Below are 20,070 nucleotides of genomic sequence, written 5' to 3' on the forward strand. Positions count from 1 at the left end.
AGTGGGTCCAGGGCCCCGATCTCCAAAATCTGTCACAGACATTCCAGAAGGTGCCATCTGCCCAAGTGCCTCCATATCCATGTGATCCACTTATCAGACCGTGGAAAACAAAGGCGTCCTTTTTGGAAGTACAACCAAAAGGTGTGTGTGTGTGTGTTGGGGGATGATAAACTGATCATTATAGTCCCCATGTGTGTCAAAATTATGCCATACACCATAACAGACACTGTTTTAAAACTGGCTGATCCAGGAATTTTCTAGAAGCTGCTTTGGAAAGAGGACAGGAACAGAAAGAAACACACACAACTTGGGTGTTATGTATGTTTAATGATGCAAACATGGCAAGAAATAAAACCACAAAAGAAAATACTCATTTTCTCAAAGAGCCGAAGGCATCTCTGGCCACGAGAACTTTGAATCTGCCGCAATTCCTGCATTCTAATAGTGTAAAGGTGTACATACAGTCTGGCTCTTCACTCTCAGGGTGTCTTTAACTCTTTCCTAAAGTGGCTGGCAAGCGGATCAGTTCCAATCAGATGAAACGAACCCTGTGAAAAAGGGGTTCAGTCTGGGACTGAATGTCATGTGATATTTTCACTCATTCGTTAATGTCACAGTAAATTAAAATGACTGCAAAATAGGTAATAAATACCATACCTAAATACCCGTGCCATAAGCTTAAACCCTCCCTACATGATCGCATGCTGAATGGGGTGAAGGGGACGATGAAGACAGGCAGCGGTGGAAAGTGTGTGAGGAATATTCTCCTCCTCAATAAGAGCACAGAGGTACAAGGTATCAACCATGCGGTCCACAGATACCCATCACTAAATGTTTCTTCCACACTCCGAAGACCTTTGGCCAAGATCAAACCAAAACCATTCCCCCCATTGTGGTCACAACTCCAGGGGCCAGCAAACTCGCTTAATAAAATGGACTTCCGGTCTAGAAGAAGTCAAGTTCTGGTTTCTCTTGCAGTCTGTGAAATCACCGTTCAAGTGCACCACTCTATTTGTCTCCCCCGTTGGTACGAATTCTGTATTTCTCAAGAAATTCTGCGTGTTTCTGTCTTAGAAGCTCCGTCTGCTTTTTGAATCCGTTCGCCCTGTGGGGAAAGAAAAAAAAATTCTAATACAAAGTCCATTGATCTAAGTCAAATGGACATTTCTGTGCGAAAAACAAGATTTTTTTTTAACTGGATTCTATAAAACGCTATACTCTTTATTGACAGTAATGAGGAAGTAGGGTGTGCCAGAGCTGTCAATCATGGCTCTAGGCCCCTCCCCCTTTTAAAGTACATCTTCCTCTACACACCCACCAAGGAATGGGTCGGTAGTTTGTTCCTCCTCATCAACATACAGATAATTAGCAAGCAGACATTACATCTGTGGACATGCTCCAACGTACCACATATTATATTGTGGCATGAAAACATGGCTGTGCAAATATAGAACTCTGCATGTGTTCATTCATAGTTTTGATGCCTTCAGTGAGAATCTACCAATGTAAATGGTAGGAAAATAAAGAAAAACACATTGAGTGAGAAGGTGTGTGCAAACTTTTTGCCTGTAATGTACACCTCTTCATCCTCGTTGTTGTTTTAAGAAATCTGGCAAATCTGTAGTGAAGCTTGGCAAAAATGTCTCACAACCACATCGAGATGATGAAAAGACATTTACATTTACAGCATTTATCAGATGCCCTTGTCCATTTACGGCATTTGGCAGACGCCATTATCCAGAGCGACTTACAACGTGCTTAAGTTACCATCGATGAAGAGATCAATTCCGGTTCACTATTTTATTCACTCTGTTGTAGATTCTGTACACAAAGTTCGACAACAAGAAAATTACAATTTAATCTAAATATTCTTTAAAGAGGAAGGTCTTGAGCGACTTACAATCAATAGTTACAGGGGACAGTCCCCCTGGAGCAACTTTTTTGGGTTAAGTGTCTTGCTCAGGGACACGATGTGTGGGGTTTGAACCTGGGTCTTCTGGCTCATAGGCGAGTGTGTTACCCGCTAGGCTACTACCACCCCACCGCACGGCCAGGATGCTACGCACCTGGCTCGCTCTTTGGACTCTCTGTAAATTTCAGTGATCACTCGGTCCTTCTCATCCATAAAATTGTTATGGACTTCCTCCAGTTTCCTGAAAAAGAACAAGAAGAAGAACACAATTCCGCCTCTTAAGATGAAAACATTTACCTCCCACCTGACCGGGCGATCTACGCCATCAATCGAAATCAGAGTTTCCATCACAACAACCATCTCTGCGACATTCACACTTTCATTTTATTTTGTCCCAGCCTGAGCAAACACGGTGGCGCTACGTCTGCATGTGAAAACACAGATTAGCCGAGGTGTCCAGGGACCGCCGCGAGCACACACGAATGAAGATTTATCTGGGCTCTGTGACAAAAATCTGCTCTATCTGAGCAAAGGGAGGTGAAAAAAAAAGAGAAAACCGCAGTCGCCTGTCGCTGACGAACGAGTTTATTTAAAAGAGACATGCTGATGTCTCACCGGATGGCCCGATGGCGAATCCACTCACCTGAAGCCCGCCCAGTGAGTGCCGATGCTCACCAGCATGGCCAGGACGCAGTATCCTACCAAGCGGCTGTTGCGCTTCTTCTTCTGCTCCCAGTCCTCAGTGTTATTCTCCTGCGCGGGTCGGAACTGCTCCCAGTATCGCACGCGCTCAGCCGTCTCTGCACTGATCACAGAAAGTGTCATTCATATTTATTAAAAAGTAAAAAAAAAAAAAAAAAAAAAACAAGTTGTGGGTGCATGACAGTAGCATGACCTGGGGTTACTGCTGCTCGTCTGCCCGGAAGCAGGACTGCTGCCGAACGGGTACGGGTGTCTGAGACGGAGGTCGTACTCTTGGCGACTGGCCTCTCGGCTCAGGACTCTGTAGGCTTCGCTGAGCTCCACAAACTGGCTGTGGAGGGCAGGGTTGTCGGGGTCACTGTCTGGGTGCAGCTGAAGGGATGGAGAGGGGAATGGGGCTGGGTTCACTATGAAGGTGCAAGTGAAGTGACTGTCACTGTGAAACACCGCAGCACGGCGGCGCTATAAAAAGTGTCCTCTGCATTTGACCCGTCATCCTTAATGAGCAGTGGGCAGCCATGAAAGGTGAACCCACAACCTTATGATTACGGGTCCACGTCTTTACCCGCTAGGTCACCATTGCCCTATTGCGGTAGGTGTTGTGGTGAATAAGACACTCACCTTCAAGCCAGATGACCGCAAAGTCCCAGGATCAAAACCCAACATACCACCATGGTGACTCTGAGCAAGACACTTAACCATGAGTGTCTCCAGGCATCATGTGATGTTGTCATCATAATCAGCCTCATGAGACGATTATCAACATGGCCAAGAACAACTTTTGCTTCTTTTTTTTTTTTTTTTTCCATACATTTCAGAGTTGTGTTTGCTTGTCAAAAGTACAAAATAAAGTTTCCATTGAGTGCATGTCTACAGTGAAGCATAATTTTCCACTACAGACCATTCATCTGTTCATCTGATATCATTTACATTGTAACAAACAAAGAGAAAACAAAATACACTGTGCTGCTGCAGGAGGAAGATTCTTTATGAAAAACACAGCAGGTCAACCTAGAAAGTTTTTTTTTTTTTTTTTTTTTTTATCTAGCCATTAAGGGACATGGCCGCTTTTATTTTATTTCATTTCGCCCCACTGCCCTCTTGGGGACAGAAATAAATACATTTTAGACAAATGACACTAATGTATGTAATGTTAACACATTTAATGTGTGTTTTTGTGGGAATAAAGATCTGTGATTTATCTCTAAATTACAATGTATTATTCAGAAGCTGCCTTACCGCCTCAGTACTGCAACCACAGCACCGCACTACTTTCGGGATAATTTGGACAAGCCAAATTAATGTAAATCATTGTCCCCCATGCACTCCCTGCACTTGGTCAATTCATTAGATTCATTAGAGTCCATCTGCTGCCCACTGGTGCAGGTGGGCGACTCTACGAACATAATTCAGCCATTTGTTTTATTGGACAGTGCAGCCTGATACACGAAGTCTCTGCACAGTTCGTCTCTAACAAAGTGACCAGTGAGTGTATAACTGACATGAATGCATCTCCACCTTTTTAGATTTGTTGAAAAATGCTGTCTTTATCTGCTCCAGCGAAGCGTCTGGTTTTACTCCAAGAAGGTCATAGTAATTCGCTGCGGACCTGCAGGACAGGAGAGAGTGGGGAACAAAAGAACAAAAAGAAGCTCAGGCTCAACTGTTCATAAAGAAAACAGATTTATCTCCATGGATGTACAGGCGGTGGGTATGGAGAGATTCAGCAGGGTGTACAGTAGCACTATAAACAGATTTCTGTTATCTGACTCTGGAGCAGAGGAAAGCTTTTGGCTCGCAGGAACCTTCTTCAGTTCCCTCGGCGCCCCGGTTTGTGACTAACACAAAGACAAGATCAAGCGAAACGGTCACTGTGAATGTTCCTCTCCGTACCTGTTCACAGCAGAATGCGTGGAGAGCAGCTTGACGCCACCGTACAGCCAAAAGCAGTTGTGGCAAAGACGGAGGTGAGCTTCCAGCTGCATCCTACTGCTTAAACTTCATGGAGACATGGAAAGAAATAATTTAAAAAATATTCTCAAAAGTATACAGTACAGGCCAAAAGTTCAATGTGTTTTCTTTAGTTTCGTGACCATTTACGTTGGTAGATTCTCACTGAAGGAATCAAAACTATGAATGAACACATGTGGAGTTATGGACTTAACAAAAAAAGGTGAAATAAGTGAAAACATGTTTTATATTCTAGTTTCTTTGCTCTGATTACTGCTTTACACACTCTTGGTCATCACCTCAAATGGTTCTCCAACAGTCTTGAAGGAGTTCCCAGAGGTATTTAGCACTTGTTGGTCCAGCTCACCCCAAACCATCTCGATTGTGACTGTGGAGTCCAGGTCTCTTTTTGTTAAGTACATAACTTCACATGTGTTCATTCATAGTTTTGATGCCATCAGTGAGAATCTACCAACGTAAATGGTCATGAAAATAAAGACCTGTATATGTAAATGGCCTGTACCGTATGTGTTTTCATAATTTATGTATAAACATCGAAGGTGGGCTTACAAAACAACATACAACAAGTTTAGAGTTAGGTAGAGTAACTGAACTAATGAATCTGTTGGTTGTTTCTGAGAGTGACTTATGTCTATTCAAAAGGCTCAAATGAAACCCCTCACAAGACGATTTTATTTCTACAGATTGTAATAATATGACTAGTTGCTCTTTACAGAATGATCTAAATAACAAATCAACTTACTGGTCAGCAGCAGCAAAAAGGGGATCTGGTGATGATGACACAAATACCTATTCGTAACACACGAAAGGCCGAAATCCCGACCCCACTCCCCCTCGACCTTCCCTTGGGTTCTACTTCTGTTGTTTGCTGTTCTGTGCCTCCATCTGAACGTCATTTACGTTGCAGACCCGCGGTCGTGGTTTTCTGCAGGACGTCTCATGTAAACACGCTCACTGTCGAAGGTGCGGAACCAGGCGTCGTGTAACAAATGTGCGCTCTGGTGTCGCTTCAAATCAGGCCATTCATTTCACGCCGTTGTGCTGAGTTGCTAAAAACTTACCCAACGCCGGTTTGTTGACATTGCTTTTGTAACGGGAACACGCCCCCAACTTTTAACCCGGAAGCTTGCCGCTGGGCATTGTGGGAAATGTAGTCCACGTCAATAGGTTGCGCTCACCGACGCAGATTAAACTTTAGCCCGCTGGATCGATACTTCTGCCATAAGTTATTTCGGCTGCATGTTAGAAACACATCTATCTATACTACAAACCGGCGCGCAGGTAAGGAAGCCAGTAAGCCCAATTGTGCTCTTATAGGGCTTTAATATTTGTTTAGAAAAAATACATTTTGGTTATTTTAAAACGTTTTCACTAGATGCATCCATGATGCCTCGCAAAATACTTATCTAGATATGAATGTAATTCTTTACACCAACCACATAGCTTTTTTACTTTTTCAGTGGACAGACAGTTAAAAACGTATGCTTGGGTAAGCATAGCAGAAAGCTGGCCTAGTTTCCCCATGTACTAAAAACCAGAAACTATAAAGTCGCTTATGTCTGAAGGGAGCATACGATGTTGTCCTAAACAGCAGAAAATGTTAGCTAAGAACCTACTGTGTTTGGGCACAGTAAAACTACTTCCGGGTTTGGTCACGTGACTTTGGTCACCGTGTAATGAAATCATAATTATTGTTCGTCCAATTAATCCAACCAGATCATGTCAATTAATTTATATTATTATTATTTTTTTACACAGAGCGTAAACATGGAATTTGTTAATTCGCGAAAAGAACATGAAGTGTCTGTAATGTTGCACTGCGCGCCCTGGCGGGGTCTTAGAGAACAACACGTCCAAGTGGAGCTTTCAGCCAGGTAAATATATACATTTATGAGTTCTAAATTCAGATACATCTACATGATATTAATGGGCACCATCAGTACATTTACTTTTAATCAAATGGTTTACTTTTGTTGTGAAGCCAAGTGAATCTTGCTAAAAGAATAAAGTCAAACTATTAAAGCATCACATACCATATCGCTACAGGTTTAACAGGCACAGCATTTCACACATCGACCAGCAGATAGAGACACAATGGAGCCAAAGAATAGCAGAAGAACCCTGGATTTTTAACGGAGCCAAATTCAGACTGCACTCGGCAATCATCATAGACCAGACCCCAGAAACTCTCCCAAACTGTGTCTGTGACGGAGGGGAGCTACAGAGTGAACGAATCAGCCAGGAGCCTGGCTTCACACATCTGAAAGTAGAACCATCTAAACAGAAAGATGGATGTCAGAAGGATGAGATTCGACTCTGCCTCCAGCTAGGCCTCACTTGCTACAAAGATTATCTAGGAACCAACTGGTCCCGTGATGCTAAAGTCCTCCAAAGACGAGGGCAAGACGAATTTGGAGACCCACAGGTTTTATTGGCCCAGCCTTTAGGCGTAGGGGCAGTCATGACAACTGCTGACCATCAGGTGGTGCTACTCAGAAGGAGCCAGAGGGTCGCGGAAGCCACAGGACTCTTGGATATACCAGGGGGGCATCCAGAACCCAAGGTGGAAAGGTTTTCAATTATAACAACGTTAACAAGTAAAAAAAAAAAAAAAAAAAAAAGAAAAGCTGATTGAGGAACTCCTTATCACTTTTGGCCCATTCATCTCCAGACTCTGTGCGAGGGAGCAAGTGAAGCGTGCATCAGCATAGACCTTCTGCGAGGGAAGGAGAAAGCTGTTGTCGCAGAGATCTTCATGTCCGTCTGTGCCGAGATTCGAGACGAGGTGAGTCTCTCCACGTATCTGTGTCATTTCACTGAACAGAACTCGATTCAATGCTGGATTATTGGAAACGAACATATAAAGAAACGTACTGAAGTGGATCTACAGTCCTACGGATCCTGCTGTGTCTGCAGGTGAATGTTCCGCTAAGTTCTCTGGGTGAGCCAGTGCTACTGGGCATTGCGCTGAACCACACCAGCGCTGGCAGACCGAGTGCCGAGTTCTGCGTCAGGTACCAGTGCTTTGAATCCTTATTACCTGGAAATGAATAAACGTTGTATGGCAATGGTGTGGTTAATAACTATACCCTGCCCCGCCCCTCTGTAGGTGTTCTCTTACAGCCAAGGAGGTGCAAGAGTTCTACTGGCGTGGAGGTCCTGAGGCTCATGAGTCTACAGACATCATGTTCCTTACTGAGAAGGTATCAACGTCCACATAACACTGCACAACTCCACACAGTCATGTGTTCACTGGCCAACTATGTGAGCTCCGGGTCGATTCAAGCACAACAGCATAAATTTACATTTACATTTACAGCATTTGTCAGACGCCCTTATCCAGAGCGACTTACAGTCAGTAGTTACAGGGACAGTCTCCCTGGAGCAATTTAGGGTTAAGTGTCTTGCTCGGGGACACAATGGTAGTAAGTGGGATTCGAACCCGGGTCTTCTGGTTCATAGGCGAGTGTGTTACCCACTAGGCTACTACCACCCAACATCTTATACACAGGTACCATTAATTTGAGGTGCGGTGCAATAATCTCCACGTCCTACCTCTATCAACATTATTAAAAACTAAGAGGCTTTAGCCAGAGGTCACAGCTGTGGTGCGTTTAATAAGATTTACATTTTTTTTTACATTTACGGCAGGACCTGCTGTGCTTGGATGAAAGCGCCCCCTTGTGGTCAGAACTTTGCCCTTCAGCCAAAGGAGCAGTGATGCTGTACAGAAAAGTGATGGACTTTTAACAAAATAAAACAATGACACAGATGAGCATTTTTTTATTATTATTATTTTTTTATTATACAATTTGTAGCAGAGACGTGACATACCAATCTTTCAAATGGCTTAAAATAAAACCATCTTTGTTTCTCAAAATGTCTGTTGTATTTCAATACAGTTTATATAAATATTAAATACAAATCTAATTCTGCAGCTTTTGTAATCATAGGTTCAAGAAAACCAAACCCATCCCTTAAGATCACTACGCAAATGTGTAGTGATAAATCTTATGACCTGTAGATAATAATGTGACTCAACACACACACGTGTTTGGCAGAATATGATAGTGAAAATGTACCATTTTATAAAATAATGCAGCATTGTGTATTTAAAAAAAAGTCTTTTTAGTTTAAAAACACACATCCCTGAACCCAAAAATGGCTTTCTGAGGGACCAGTTCTAAAGAGTAGGAAGCAGCCCTAATGAAACACTCAGGTCCAGTGCCAAAGCATGAGTGTTTATTTTCAACTGGCACATGGTGGCATACTGGAAGCACTTAAAAGTCTCTCCTCTCTGGAAAAAATTACTACTCTGAAGGAACATTGAATTCAATGCATATGTACATAAGACCCTCTTTAAACATTTTTATCCCTCCTCACACCTCTGGGAAAAAAAGTTCTGAATGATTTGAAAATGAATTGTGCTTATTCCTGATCGGTGCCATAAATGTAGTTTCTGTTGCCGAGGTAACCCAGGTTTCCATGACACTGAAAAGCAGAAAGTCAAAACTCAGGATTCTCATCATGTCTTGTATTCATGAATTCATCCATGCCATAATTCATGCACAGCGCTCAACGAGCATGTCTCTATGGAGAGAGTATCCAGGCAGCATCTTTTCTAATTTGAAACCTTCCACCCACTCAATCCCACTTGCCCAGATCGTGCTACTGCTTGAATAAAATCTTTGGCTGTGTGTAGGGGAAAGACAAAGCAACTCACTCACCCAGCAATAAAAATCCCCATGTGTGTGATAGCTGCAAGTGTCAAATGGCCCAAAAACCGTTTGCGTTGGACCAGGATCAGGAACGTCCTGAAACAAAGTACAGACAGATCCCTTCGAATTGATCCTGGTTCTTTTCCAAACTTTTACAAACTGAGCAGGGAGGTACCTGAGGTACAGTACAGAACAGCCAGAAGACGAGAGACAAGAAAGTGAAAGTGAAATAAAGGTAAAAAAATAATTCCTTTGACTCTTTTATAAATTAAATGGCAGAAAACCAGGGGTAAGAAAAATGTATCTAATTAGAGGCTTTGTAATGAATTAATCTTGATTAATCACATTTAATGCCCCAAAGGCACAAATTATTATTAATGTAAAACTGTTTTAGTGGGCAACAGAATCAAATAATAGACATGGACATAGTAATTTAGGTCCTGAAGCCTGGTCTTTTTTGTAGCTCTGGTGTGTGCATCAGCATAATCGGTGTACCAGGAAACCGTGAATTGATAAAATATCCCCTTTCCTTCAAATGCAAAGTGTGACTAAATGCATTTTTTAATGTGTAGTTTTTTTTTTCTCTCAAATCAATTAATCGCAATTAACATGTTAAATTCCCACCCGTACAAAAAAGAAAAAAAAAAAATCACTTGTGATTATCTGATAATTACCCACAAATCATTTATAATAAGCATTTATGTAACAAACCTGTCTGTGTGGGGGCCCCCAGCAGGGCAGATGATTCCTCCACCCATGGTGACACCCTGAAGGCAGCAAGAGGAACAAATGGACCTGTTCAGAGCGGCAGCTGGATCTCATGCACTAGAAATTTCCCTGCAAGGCTTCAAGGACCATCTACAGAAGATCCCTCTCACCGTAAGGAGCACACCACATCCTTGGCCCCGGCCTGAAATGTTTGTTGACGTGTCGTCTCCTGGGTTTCTTGCGTTTAGGCGGAGTTGGCAGGAGCTGGCGAGCCTGTTCTTTATACCCAGATAGGAGCTTCTGTGCCGCGTCACACGAAAGCTCCACGAACGTGACCTCCTCCAGGAGATCTCCCACCTCCGGCAGCACAAAACTGACTGTCCAAGACACGGTCAAACTTTTACTAACCGCCCTGACGCTTCGTCCTAATCAGAAAAGAGACTCAGAAACTCTGACCTTTGACCTTGAGAAGTGAAGACTCGGGCACTTCTTCACCGTCTACTTCACGCTGCCGCTGGACTCGACTCCTCCACTCTTCGTCTGATGGGAAGACCACTACTGCCCGCCTCCGATAACCATGGAAACGCAACAACTTGTGCCTCCTGGCAGAAGGGTAAATGTTTGCCTGGAGAGGGAGCAGGAGGGTAAGGAGGGAACGGGGGGTTGAAGCACGAAGACGGCAGGCATTCTCCAGTCTCACCTGGTCAAGGATGAAGTTCCGTCTCCGACAAGCCGCTACCTCGATGAGCCTAGTCAGACACCGCGACGCCTGCTGCAGAACAATGTCACTCGGCGCCCATCGCTCTGTCCCCTTAAACACACAAAGCACATCGCCACAAGCCATAAAATATCACATGGGATTCTAAAACCACGACCGGGGACGGGCAAAGACTGACCTTAACGCAGGACAGGATGGAGTTGGTGCTTAGCAGGTTGTATCGTTTCTCGGGGTGCTGGGACATGTGACCCTGAGCCCAGTGCGTCTTACCACTGGCAGGCAGGCCCACCATCAGAATGACCTGCGGTGGGACAGACAGTCAAGTCCAGAGGGCCATTAAATTTTTTTTGACTGTTATTAAATTGGAACAGCCATATTAAAATATTTTAGCGAGCATGCAGTCCTTTTTTCATCAATGCTTAATTGTCACAGGCAGATGCAGGGGATTCAGGGACATGCAGACAGACATTTGCAGTTGGATTTCAGCCACAGGTCCTGACTGAATAAATTCAACCATACTTCACAATTTTCCTGTAAGGCCAGTTCCCGCGGGGCACGAATCCTCAGTTCAGCATGGAGGACGTGGAGGGGCGTGTACCCGGTCGGAACAGGGTGCCAGGGCTGGTCCGTAGGGTTCAAGTTAAAGGTTACGGAGCAGTTTTTGCAGAGAACATGGGGATAGAGGGCTTGGCCTGCCAGCGTGGTGGGATCTACACGAAACGCCACGCCCAGAAAATGTCCATTCTTGTAAAAAGAGAGCTCTGCTTCCTTAAAATCACTGATGAACTGAGGATGAAAACACAAACAAACGTGCATTTGACCTGTTAATTGCTTCTCATTTCATCATCCTTACAGAAAAAAAAACAAAAAACCCTACCGCATAACAGCCAATCACGTCACCCTCTGAAAAAGGCTCTCCAAACTCTTCCTCCCCTCCACCGGTCACTTTCCAGCCTCTACTGTCAAACCCGAACGACAGGTCAGCTTCACCTGAGGAAGCGCAACACGCAGGAAATCTTCGAATATGAGCAGTCACACACTGAGCTGCAAATGGCATAAAGTTCTCCAGTCTTACCCAACTGCAGCGTGGAGCCGTCGACTGACCAGCCGAGCCGAAGGACGTGCGGGTGGGGGTCTGACAAGTCATACAGAGTAGGTGCAGGTAACTTCTTCACAAGCTGATTGACAAAAGAAAATAACACATCCACGGGTCAGCATTTACATTTTTACATTTGTGGTATTTATCAGACGCCCTTATCCAGAGCGACTTACAATGAGTAGTTACAGGGACAGTCCCCCTGGAGAAACTCAGGGTTAAGCGACTTGCTCAGGGACACAATGGTAGTGAATGGGGCTTGAACTTTGTGGTCTACTGGTTGTTAGGCGAGTGTCTTACCCACTAGGCTACTAACACCTACAAACCTTGGCTTCGAACCCAATGCTGCCGCTCCTAGCCCCGTGAGTCAGACGACAGCCGGAACGCATGAGCGGAAAGTTCTCCCAGAGCAGGGGCTGTCCACTGCGTCCGTCTTGACCCACCTCAAAGTGCAGGTCACTGTTATCTACAGTACAGGAGCAGAAAGGAGTTCTGAAATGTGGAACATCTTTCATTGGGAATCTGCAGTAAGCTGTTTTTTATGGTAAAAAAATTAGGGTGGGGAAAGAAAAAACAAAACAAAAAAAAAACCTCACACGAGTCGAGTCGAACCAGGCCATTATGGCTGTCCTCCTCCTTCTGCCGCTGTTCTGCCATAGCTTCTGGTTGCGGTGTCTTGGCCCTGTTTAAAGAAATAATCAAATTAACCAATAAGCCCTGATCATTCAAACCATAATCAGATTCAACAACCATCTGGACAGTCCTTCCTCTCTAAAATGGTTTTAGAAAAACATACCAAAGTCGGTAATAAAGAATTGTTATCTTTTTTTACCAGGGGGTTTAGAGATTTTTTTTTAACTAATATTTGTGGATCACGTGACCATCGAGTGACACCTTGATGCAATACAATGTATAAATATCGCATGGAGGGTCAACACTATGAAATACAGCACTGTCCAAAAGCCTTTATGCACCAATACAAACAAGTGAAAACAAAATCGCTGTTTATTTAAGGTGCAAGCAATTATGTCAACATAACCAAAACAAAAATACAGAATTCTGCTTATTGTAGAATTTATGAAAACAATGACTGTGTGGGTAGAGAAAGTGACAAAAATCAGTTGGTGAGGAAATATATACTGTGATAAATGTCTTGCCAATGATGACACGATGTGTATAGAGAACGAGACTCTGTTCTATTGTTCTCTGAGCAGCAATGCATTATTGTTCTCTGCCTGTAGACTTTAGCTTGTAGGCAATCGTTTAGTTTAGTTGGTGAAACAGAGCTGGGGTCTGTTATCAGTGTAAAAACTCCAAACAGCCATATCAGTGTGCAGTTCTCCTCAGGAATAAACAATATGTTAGTTTTGTTATTGGATCACCAGATAGGAACAAGCTGACGTTGTTTAGTGACAGGAAAGGACCGTGGGGAGTTTTAAATGTTTCCCGGGTGCTGGGGAAGGGGTGGAGCTAAGGGTTACCAAGGTGCAAAATGATTGAACATTTTTAGTTTTTTTTTAATGCCTATTAGTTTATTGTTTGATGAACGTGCAATATGATTTATTATGAACTGTTGGAAGCACCCGCTTCTGTGTCATCTTCCCTGCCACCATTACAGTTGGTCACATCTAAATCATTATTATTTGTTTCACACTTTTAAATAGTCCTGATGATGAACCTTTTATTAGTTCTACTACCGCCTAAACAATTTGCACAGTACTGGCTCTGTAATATGCATGTTTCCACCCAGCTCCACTTTACCTGCATCCTGCAGTACATCCTGCATCCTCACCTGATATACTGGATCTCTTCTTTAAACTCGTAGTAGCTCCTGCCTTTCCCTCCCTGGACCTCATGACGGCCCTTTTCCTTCAGCACCGCTGGACCTTGGGACACTTCAACCAGAAGCCAGGAAGAAAAAGGGGGAGAAGCCACAGTAAATAACAAACTGTAGCAGATGGGCTGGAAGCAAATAAAAGACCCGCTTACAGAAGCCCCCTGTGATCTGGTCCGCAGGGTCCCCCTGAATCCCACTTTCAACTTCATTACTGTTTCCACCAGTCAATACTCCTGACGGCTGGAGAGCACAATGTGTGTGGGGGGGTTGTGGAATAGGAGTAAAGTCTGCTGCAGTCATGTCCTGAAGACTCTCTCCATCATCATCATCATCATCATCATCATCATGACTGCATGGCTGTGGAAAAAGGTCTCCTTTTTGGGGAGATTCTCGATCCATCTCACCGGGATCCCGACCCAGTTCGTCCTTGGACTTTGGCTCAGCCTCGTCGGCTCCTTCAGAACATCGACGAAGTTTTAACGAAGACTCGTACTCAATGGCGGATACCAGCCGGACTACCAGCTCAGCTTTAAGACCTTTCGTGTCCAGACCCCGGCTCTTCAGCTCGGACCGCAATTCGGCCACTTTGAGCTTCTTCATTTCGGAGAGTTTCATCTATATCTAACTTATATTGTGCACAAACGTGAAAGGAACCAACGACCAACTCCAAACTCGCCTACAACCGACAACCAAAACAAGCAGCAGAACGCGTTCAAGAAAGACCTCCGCTCGCTGATTGGCTGGATTGAAAATACCCCGCCTTCTTCTTTAAAAGGATTGCATCTATTGGACGGTGCCTTCAAAAGGCGCTTGCTGATTGGTTCCGTAGTCCTTCCTTCCGTTCAAGAGCGGAAAAACGTCGCCAAAACTGCTGAAAACAGATTCTCACGTGTGCCATTAAAACGCGTCTGTTCCCAGCTTTAAATATTAAAAGAATCGGTGTGTTTGTTTAATAAACTATCGTTGTATGGTATGGTCCCTGGAAGAAAGAAGACATTTTTATCACACTTCACAACAAAAGAAACCTGTAAATGAATTTTAATCATGTGATAAAAGGCCCTTCCTTTATAGTTGGCTGTTTTTCTTGGGACGCTCAACTCCGCGTCAGTTTAAATGTTAAATGAATGTCAAAACATTTACATGTATTTAAAGAACAAACAGCCATTACAGGGTTTTGATTATGTTTGTATTAATTTAGTCAGACTTTGCATATTGTACATGTGTAGATACCGATTGTACATTTGTAGATAAATACATATACATAATTATTACCTCTGTTCTATCCACTTTTCTAGCCGTGACAAATGCAATTTCCCACTTGTGGGACTAATAAAGATCTAACTTAAAATGACCAACAAAATCCATGATAATAAAAAACACACACAAAATGTTATTTAACTTTATTTGTTTTAAGCAGTAGTTCAAAAACCACTGGACAACACTCTTATTTTATTCAAATATATTACCTGCACAATGAACCAAAGTGCAAAAAAATGAACCGTTCTTCCAGTTTCTTTATCTGCTGTCTGTGTGTCATCACAGCTATGATTATTCCGACCAATACTTCTACCCTGTTGCCAGAGCAGCTGCTTCAACACAAACAACATCATGTAAAAACCTTCATATGAGACAACATTTTAAACAGTGCAACTGTGACTAAAATCACAATAATTACTGTTCCAATACAAAAAATATTGACAAATTATACAGAAATAAAAGCTTCGGGAAGCAAGCTATCTGGACACACAAATGCATGCATTCCCCCATAATAAATACTGGATCCATGAAGCATTCATAAGTCTAACAACACCATGTTATCAACTATGGGATGCAAACAACGTTATGCGTGAGCTGGATGAGAAACGTCACATTAATGCTGAACAACAGCGCTTTTTTTCAGGTGTCTGTTACACACATTGGCTAGATTTCCATGCAGAGTGAACAGTTTGTTAGTGCAAAAAGGAATCTGGGGGAAATTCTATATATTATTAAAAACTAAATTTAAGTGCACTGCAAGTCAATTCACATGTAATACACTTTTCACGTTGTTGCTTAGATAAGATGCTGACTGAGCTTCACACAGACACACAAGAATAATTCAGGAATTTAAATGGTTTTAAAAAAAGGAATAAAAAGGGAAGGAATTAAAGTGGAATGGCTCATATATATTGCAGATTTCAAGCTGATTTCTAAAAGTGGATTGGGCGATTAGATGAAGACTGTGGACGTGTGCTGGCTGTTGGGCAGCTCATGGCCGACGTGAGGGTGCGAACAGGTGCAGTAGGCCTGTCCAAGCAGCAACTCCTTCTCCCTGGACAAGCAGGGGCTGGAGATCTGCCGACTGTGGGAATGGTACAGGCGCAAGAAAGAGAGGATGGCGTGGGCCAGCCAGAGCACAGTCACACACCACAAAGAGATCTGGGAGGAAGACAGAGACAGTGTGAGAAAAGTGCAAAGGATCTTAAATTGCGCCTGAACTCTGGATGTCACGTCATTTCAACCAGATGCGAAATACACACCTGTGCACAGGTGAGTTCTGAGTAGAAAGATGACGTCTCGACATCCAGGTACAGTGGTATCGCCTGGGACTCGGCACAGCTGGAAGAAATGAGAATTTCACATTCACTGGTATTTGGGCTAAACAATTAGATGTACAAGTCATTCTGGCTCGTCAACTCAACAAAGATTTGGTATAGCCCTCAAAAGCCCTACCTGAAGAAGAAAATAAAAATTAAGTACAAAAGCTTAGTTCAGTTATCAGTCATAAAATGTTAAACACAGAAATATAAAAGAAAAATCCCTTGTAACTACAGAAAATGTGTTTTTTTTTTCATTTGAAATCGAACAAACGGCTCCATTAATTATTATTATTTTTTAACTTTTGGAAGTTTAATCGATGCTCTTTTTGCAACAGACCTGTAAAGACGCGCGTTGCGGTCGGTGACGGTGTCGCACCAGGACCGTAAACCCAGGCTGAGGGTGACGCTGGCCCCCGCGGAGAGACAGAGCACGCACACGCTCAGCAGCAGGGTGAGGAACGACGAAAACAGGGTGCTGCCGAGAGACAGAGCGAAAGGAACCGTTATAATGCATTTATAACAAGCTCGCAGTTCGACGGCGATGGTGTCGCCAGGTCGGCGCCTACTCGTCGTGGCCGCGGTGCAGGTAGAACAGGCTCCTCCACCCCTGCGCCGCCCCGTACAGAGCCGTGAAGACCCCCGCGAACGTGGCGAACTGGCAGGCGGCGGGGGGGCCCCACTCGCGGACGACCAGCTGCGACGCGGCGGCCCCGGTGCTGTTGTCGGTCCTCCAGAAGCCCTGGCTGAAGAGCGGGCACCGGCCCTTGAAGGCGGAGCCGTTGAGCGCAAGCGGCACGACCACCAGCAGTCCGAGCGGGACGGAGAGGGTGTGGACGGCGCAGTGGGCCAGCAGCAGCCGGCGCCGGAGCTCCATCTCGGGGACGTTAATCGCAGCGGCAGGCTTTTCAAACGCCGTTGGCGTGAAATAAGTGCGGCATTTCGTTGTGCGGAAGCCCCGGATACGCCGCGCATGCGCGGTGAGCAACGACCGGGTTCCGATCGGCTGACGTCACGCACGTACGCGCGACTACGCGTGTAGACATTCACAGCATTTACCAGACGCCCTTATCCTGAGCGACGTACGATCAGTAGTTACAGGAGGCACTCAGGGTTAAGAGTTTTGCTCATGGGTCTTCGATCTCGGGTATTTTAAATAAAATAGAAAATTGTGTTAAAAGTTCCATCCTCAATGTATGCATTTTTATTCGTAATTTATAACGTACCACTTGTCATGATAAAACATCAAATGACAAAATGAAAGCAGAACGACTAGTACGGCCACAGATAGTCTGTAATTTGTCCAACAAAGTCTCCCAACGGACGTGAACCATGCCTACTGTAGCCCGTGTCAACGAAATTCTAGCATTTGTTCGTGCACATGTTTTAACGAACCACGTTTTTGTCGGCGTCAGTTGGTTAATTTATTTGTAACGCGACTGGTGGACCAGCGGGGGGCGCTCTGCTCCCGCTCGTCGGCGTTGCACTGTGAACCGCAGAGGAAGTGGAACGGGAGCGGGGCTTGCGTTCGTGCCGTTCTGTACATAAAAAAAATAAAATAAAAAATAAAAAAGCGACGCCACGGAACAATGGAGACTAAGGTACACGTTTGATTCGTTTTGAAGGATGCGGCGTTCTTATCTCGGTTCCGTCTTTTGGCGCACGTTGTCCCCGCGGTGACGCTGGCTCGGTCTTAAAAAAGTTCAAACGGTCAGAATGGACGCGTGACTCCGAAGTATCTCGAGTGAAATGTCTGCCTGCCCAGATGAAGAACGAGACGTCGCACCTGGACAGCTGTCTGCGCCATTAACCGTGTAAAATTACGCTGAAAATAAACACAATCGGTACTTTTTAAAAGCAGGCCTTGTGGTATATGAGCAATATTATATGAGCTCAATATTTGCATTGTGAAATTGCATGAAATTAGTGCTTATAGATGTTTACACTGCCTACACTTACTGGCTATTTTTGTCTTTTAGGTATATTTAGTAAGTTTGCACAGATATTTTTCTTTACCCCCCATGTTATCTTGTTGTTCTGAAGCGCTTATCTGCTGTTGTTTCGCCTTTGTCCTGGGAGACGTTATTTCATGTTGTCAAATGACCGAGATGACGACAAAGCTACTACAAAATTATTACAAAAAGACTTGGTTTGACATCACCAATCAATATATGCATAAATATTTTTTCAGAAATGTTCATGTTTTCTTCTGCGATGGAAGTTGGCATGGTGTAAGTACGTGACCTGAGTGTTGTCCCTGCAGGTGCTTGATGTGGGCACGGAGCAGCTGTCTGCTTGCTGTTCAACATCTCGCCTTGACGCCCAGCTGCAAGACTCGGTTCGCCTGAAAACGGAAGGGAACGCCTTTTACCGGGACAAAAAATGGCGTGCTGCCATTGGTCGATACCACCACGCCTTGCTTATTCTGCGGGGTCTGGACTCAAACGTGACCTCTGCGATCCAGGCCTTTGGTCAACAGGCGCCTGTCCTTAACAGCGAGCAGCAGGAGCTCTTGCGAAACACACAGGTTGACTGCTACAACAATCTAGCAGGTATCACATGGTACAACACATTATAGTGCTAACAACAGATCTGTATACTGCAGGGGTGTCAAACCTGGGAGATCCCTATTATTGTAGCCCGGCGATATGAAGCGCTGATAACACAGAAACTACAGATCCCATAATGCAGTTTCGATGGCAAACGTGTTGTGAAGCAGCTCGAAATTTTTTTTTGTGCTTCAATTCAGATGTGCACTGCATTATGGGATCTGTAGTTTCTGTGTTATCAGAGCTTCATATTGCGAGGCCATAATAATAAATTCATATAAAGTGATCTCACGGGATGTATGTATAAGTAGAGACTGTTAGTATACAGTTTAGGCATCTTTTATCCATTCAGTATGCCTATGCATTTTTTAAGCAACTCTCAAACATTACTTACCAACATGCATGCACCACATGATGATAACCACAAAGCATTATATGCATTAGGATTCAATGGAAATGTCATGGTTGTTAATTCTTTACTTGTCCTCCTGAACTGAAAGAGGCCTACATTTGACAATAATTTTTTTTTAATTTCTGTACTTATTTATTCTTCCAATAGCTTGCCTTCTCCAGCGGGAAAGTATAGACTACGCCCGGGTTCAAGAGTACAGTCTGCGCGTCCTTCAGTGGCGGCCTACTGACACTAAAGCACTTTACAGAGCTGGAGTCTCCACACTTGAGTTAGGTGACGCGCAGGCTGCAAGGCAATACCTTCTTCAAGCCAGCAAAAGCCAACCTAATGGTGGGGTGTAAACATTTTAAAACATTGAGCTTCTTTATTACAGTCCCACTATATGAAACTGTATTTTACAAGACACCAAATGTGAAGTGTTCTTTTTAATTCCCACCTCACAGATGCTAATGTAAGAAGACAACTGCAAAGGGTAGAAGAAAAGCTGAGCAAAGACTACCAAAAAGAGAAGGCACTGTACAAAGGCATGTTCACCAAGGAGAAGCAAGGTGGTGATATGCCTGAGGAGACAGTCCAGAAAAGGGTCTGAAGAACTTCAGTGAAGTTCTGTGCTCGCTGAATAAAAAGAATGTAACACACTAGGAACTTTCCATAGTACAGAGTATGATGATGGATCGAGAGGCGGCTCAGAGGACAGTCACCGAGCCGTAACAACAACTGTTATGTAAGGGAGATTTACTTTGTGTTCATCTTTGAGTTTGTTTGAATTGTACGATAAGTATATTTCCTGTTGCCTGTAAATATATTTGAATGTTCCAAATTGACACGTGTGTATAATAAAAATATTTTTACAAGTATTTAGGTGTGGATT

The 20,070-nt window shown here is 43.9% G+C and overlaps 5 protein-coding genes across 6 annotated transcripts; 2 read left to right on the plus strand and 3 right to left on the minus strand.

The window, feature by feature from the left end:
* Nucleotides 1-307: 307 nt before the first annotated feature.
* On the minus strand, nucleotides 308-5,711 carry LOC114775371 (dnaJ homolog subfamily C member 4-like). 2 transcript variants are annotated; one of them, XM_028966500.1, is made up of 7 exons: nucleotides 5,647-5,711; nucleotides 4,508-4,612; nucleotides 4,133-4,223; nucleotides 2,808-2,986; nucleotides 2,556-2,717; nucleotides 2,067-2,153; nucleotides 308-1,105 (listed from the first exon to the last, which is right to left on the minus strand). In XM_028966500.1, the coding sequence occupies exons 2-7, from the start codon at nucleotides 4,597-4,599 to the stop codon at nucleotides 1,009-1,011; spliced, it is 708 nt and encodes a 235-aa protein (XP_028822333.1). In that variant the 5' UTR covers nucleotides 4,600-4,612; nucleotides 5,647-5,711; the 3' UTR covers nucleotides 308-1,008. The 2 variants fall into 2 exon arrangements, with proteins under 2 accessions (XP_028822333.1, XP_028822334.1); XM_028966501.1 differs by having other exon boundaries at nucleotides 5,328-5,693.
* Nucleotides 5,712-5,733: 22 nt separating this feature from the next.
* On the plus strand, nucleotides 5,734-8,465 carry LOC114775373 (uridine diphosphate glucose pyrophosphatase-like). The gene is made up of 7 exons (XM_028966504.1): nucleotides 5,734-5,866; nucleotides 6,344-6,459; nucleotides 6,632-7,148; nucleotides 7,257-7,370; nucleotides 7,502-7,599; nucleotides 7,695-7,788; nucleotides 8,237-8,465. The coding sequence occupies exons 1-7, from the start codon at nucleotides 5,825-5,827 to the stop codon at nucleotides 8,333-8,335; spliced, it is 1,080 nt and encodes a 359-aa protein (XP_028822337.1). The 5' UTR covers nucleotides 5,734-5,824; the 3' UTR covers nucleotides 8,336-8,465.
* LOC114775372 (heterogeneous nuclear ribonucleoprotein U-like protein 2) lies at nucleotides 8,399-14,359 on the minus strand. Its single transcript, XM_028966503.1, has 14 exons — nucleotides 13,815-14,359; nucleotides 13,618-13,720; nucleotides 12,422-12,507; nucleotides 12,152-12,291; nucleotides 11,805-11,907; nucleotides 11,607-11,719; nucleotides 11,249-11,515; nucleotides 10,908-11,030; nucleotides 10,712-10,822; nucleotides 10,468-10,636; nucleotides 10,182-10,388; nucleotides 10,015-10,070; nucleotides 9,313-9,399; nucleotides 8,399-9,076 (listed from the first exon to the last, which is right to left on the minus strand). Exons 1-14 carry the CDS (start codon nucleotides 14,275-14,277, stop codon nucleotides 9,014-9,016), a joined length of 2,091 nt encoding a protein of 696 aa, XP_028822336.1. The 5' UTR covers nucleotides 14,278-14,359; the 3' UTR covers nucleotides 8,399-9,013.
* A 688-nt stretch (nucleotides 14,360-15,047) lies between these two features.
* On the minus strand, nucleotides 15,048-17,232 carry LOC114775367 (transmembrane protein 179-like). Its single transcript, XM_028966496.1, has 4 exons — nucleotides 16,808-17,232; nucleotides 16,579-16,716; nucleotides 16,182-16,260; nucleotides 15,048-16,080 (listed from the first exon to the last, which is right to left on the minus strand). The coding sequence occupies exons 1-4, from the start codon at nucleotides 17,113-17,115 to the stop codon at nucleotides 15,871-15,873; spliced, it is 735 nt and encodes a 244-aa protein (XP_028822329.1). The 5' UTR covers nucleotides 17,116-17,232; the 3' UTR covers nucleotides 15,048-15,870.
* A 492-nt stretch (nucleotides 17,233-17,724) lies between these two features.
* Nucleotides 17,725-20,056, plus strand: LOC114775368 (tetratricopeptide repeat protein 9C-like). Its single transcript, XM_028966497.1, has 4 exons — nucleotides 17,725-17,839; nucleotides 18,502-18,790; nucleotides 19,347-19,529; nucleotides 19,643-20,056. The coding sequence occupies exons 1-4, from the start codon at nucleotides 17,828-17,830 to the stop codon at nucleotides 19,786-19,788; spliced, it is 630 nt and encodes a 209-aa protein (XP_028822330.1). The 5' UTR covers nucleotides 17,725-17,827; the 3' UTR covers nucleotides 19,789-20,056.
* Nucleotides 20,057-20,070: the final 14 nt, after the last annotated feature.

Source organism: Denticeps clupeoides, unplaced genomic scaffold (genome assembly GCF_900700375.1).
Source record: "Denticeps clupeoides unplaced genomic scaffold, fDenClu1.1, whole genome shotgun sequence".
NCBI classification, from domain to species: domain Eukaryota; kingdom Metazoa; phylum Chordata; class Actinopteri; order Clupeiformes; family Denticipitidae; genus Denticeps; species Denticeps clupeoides.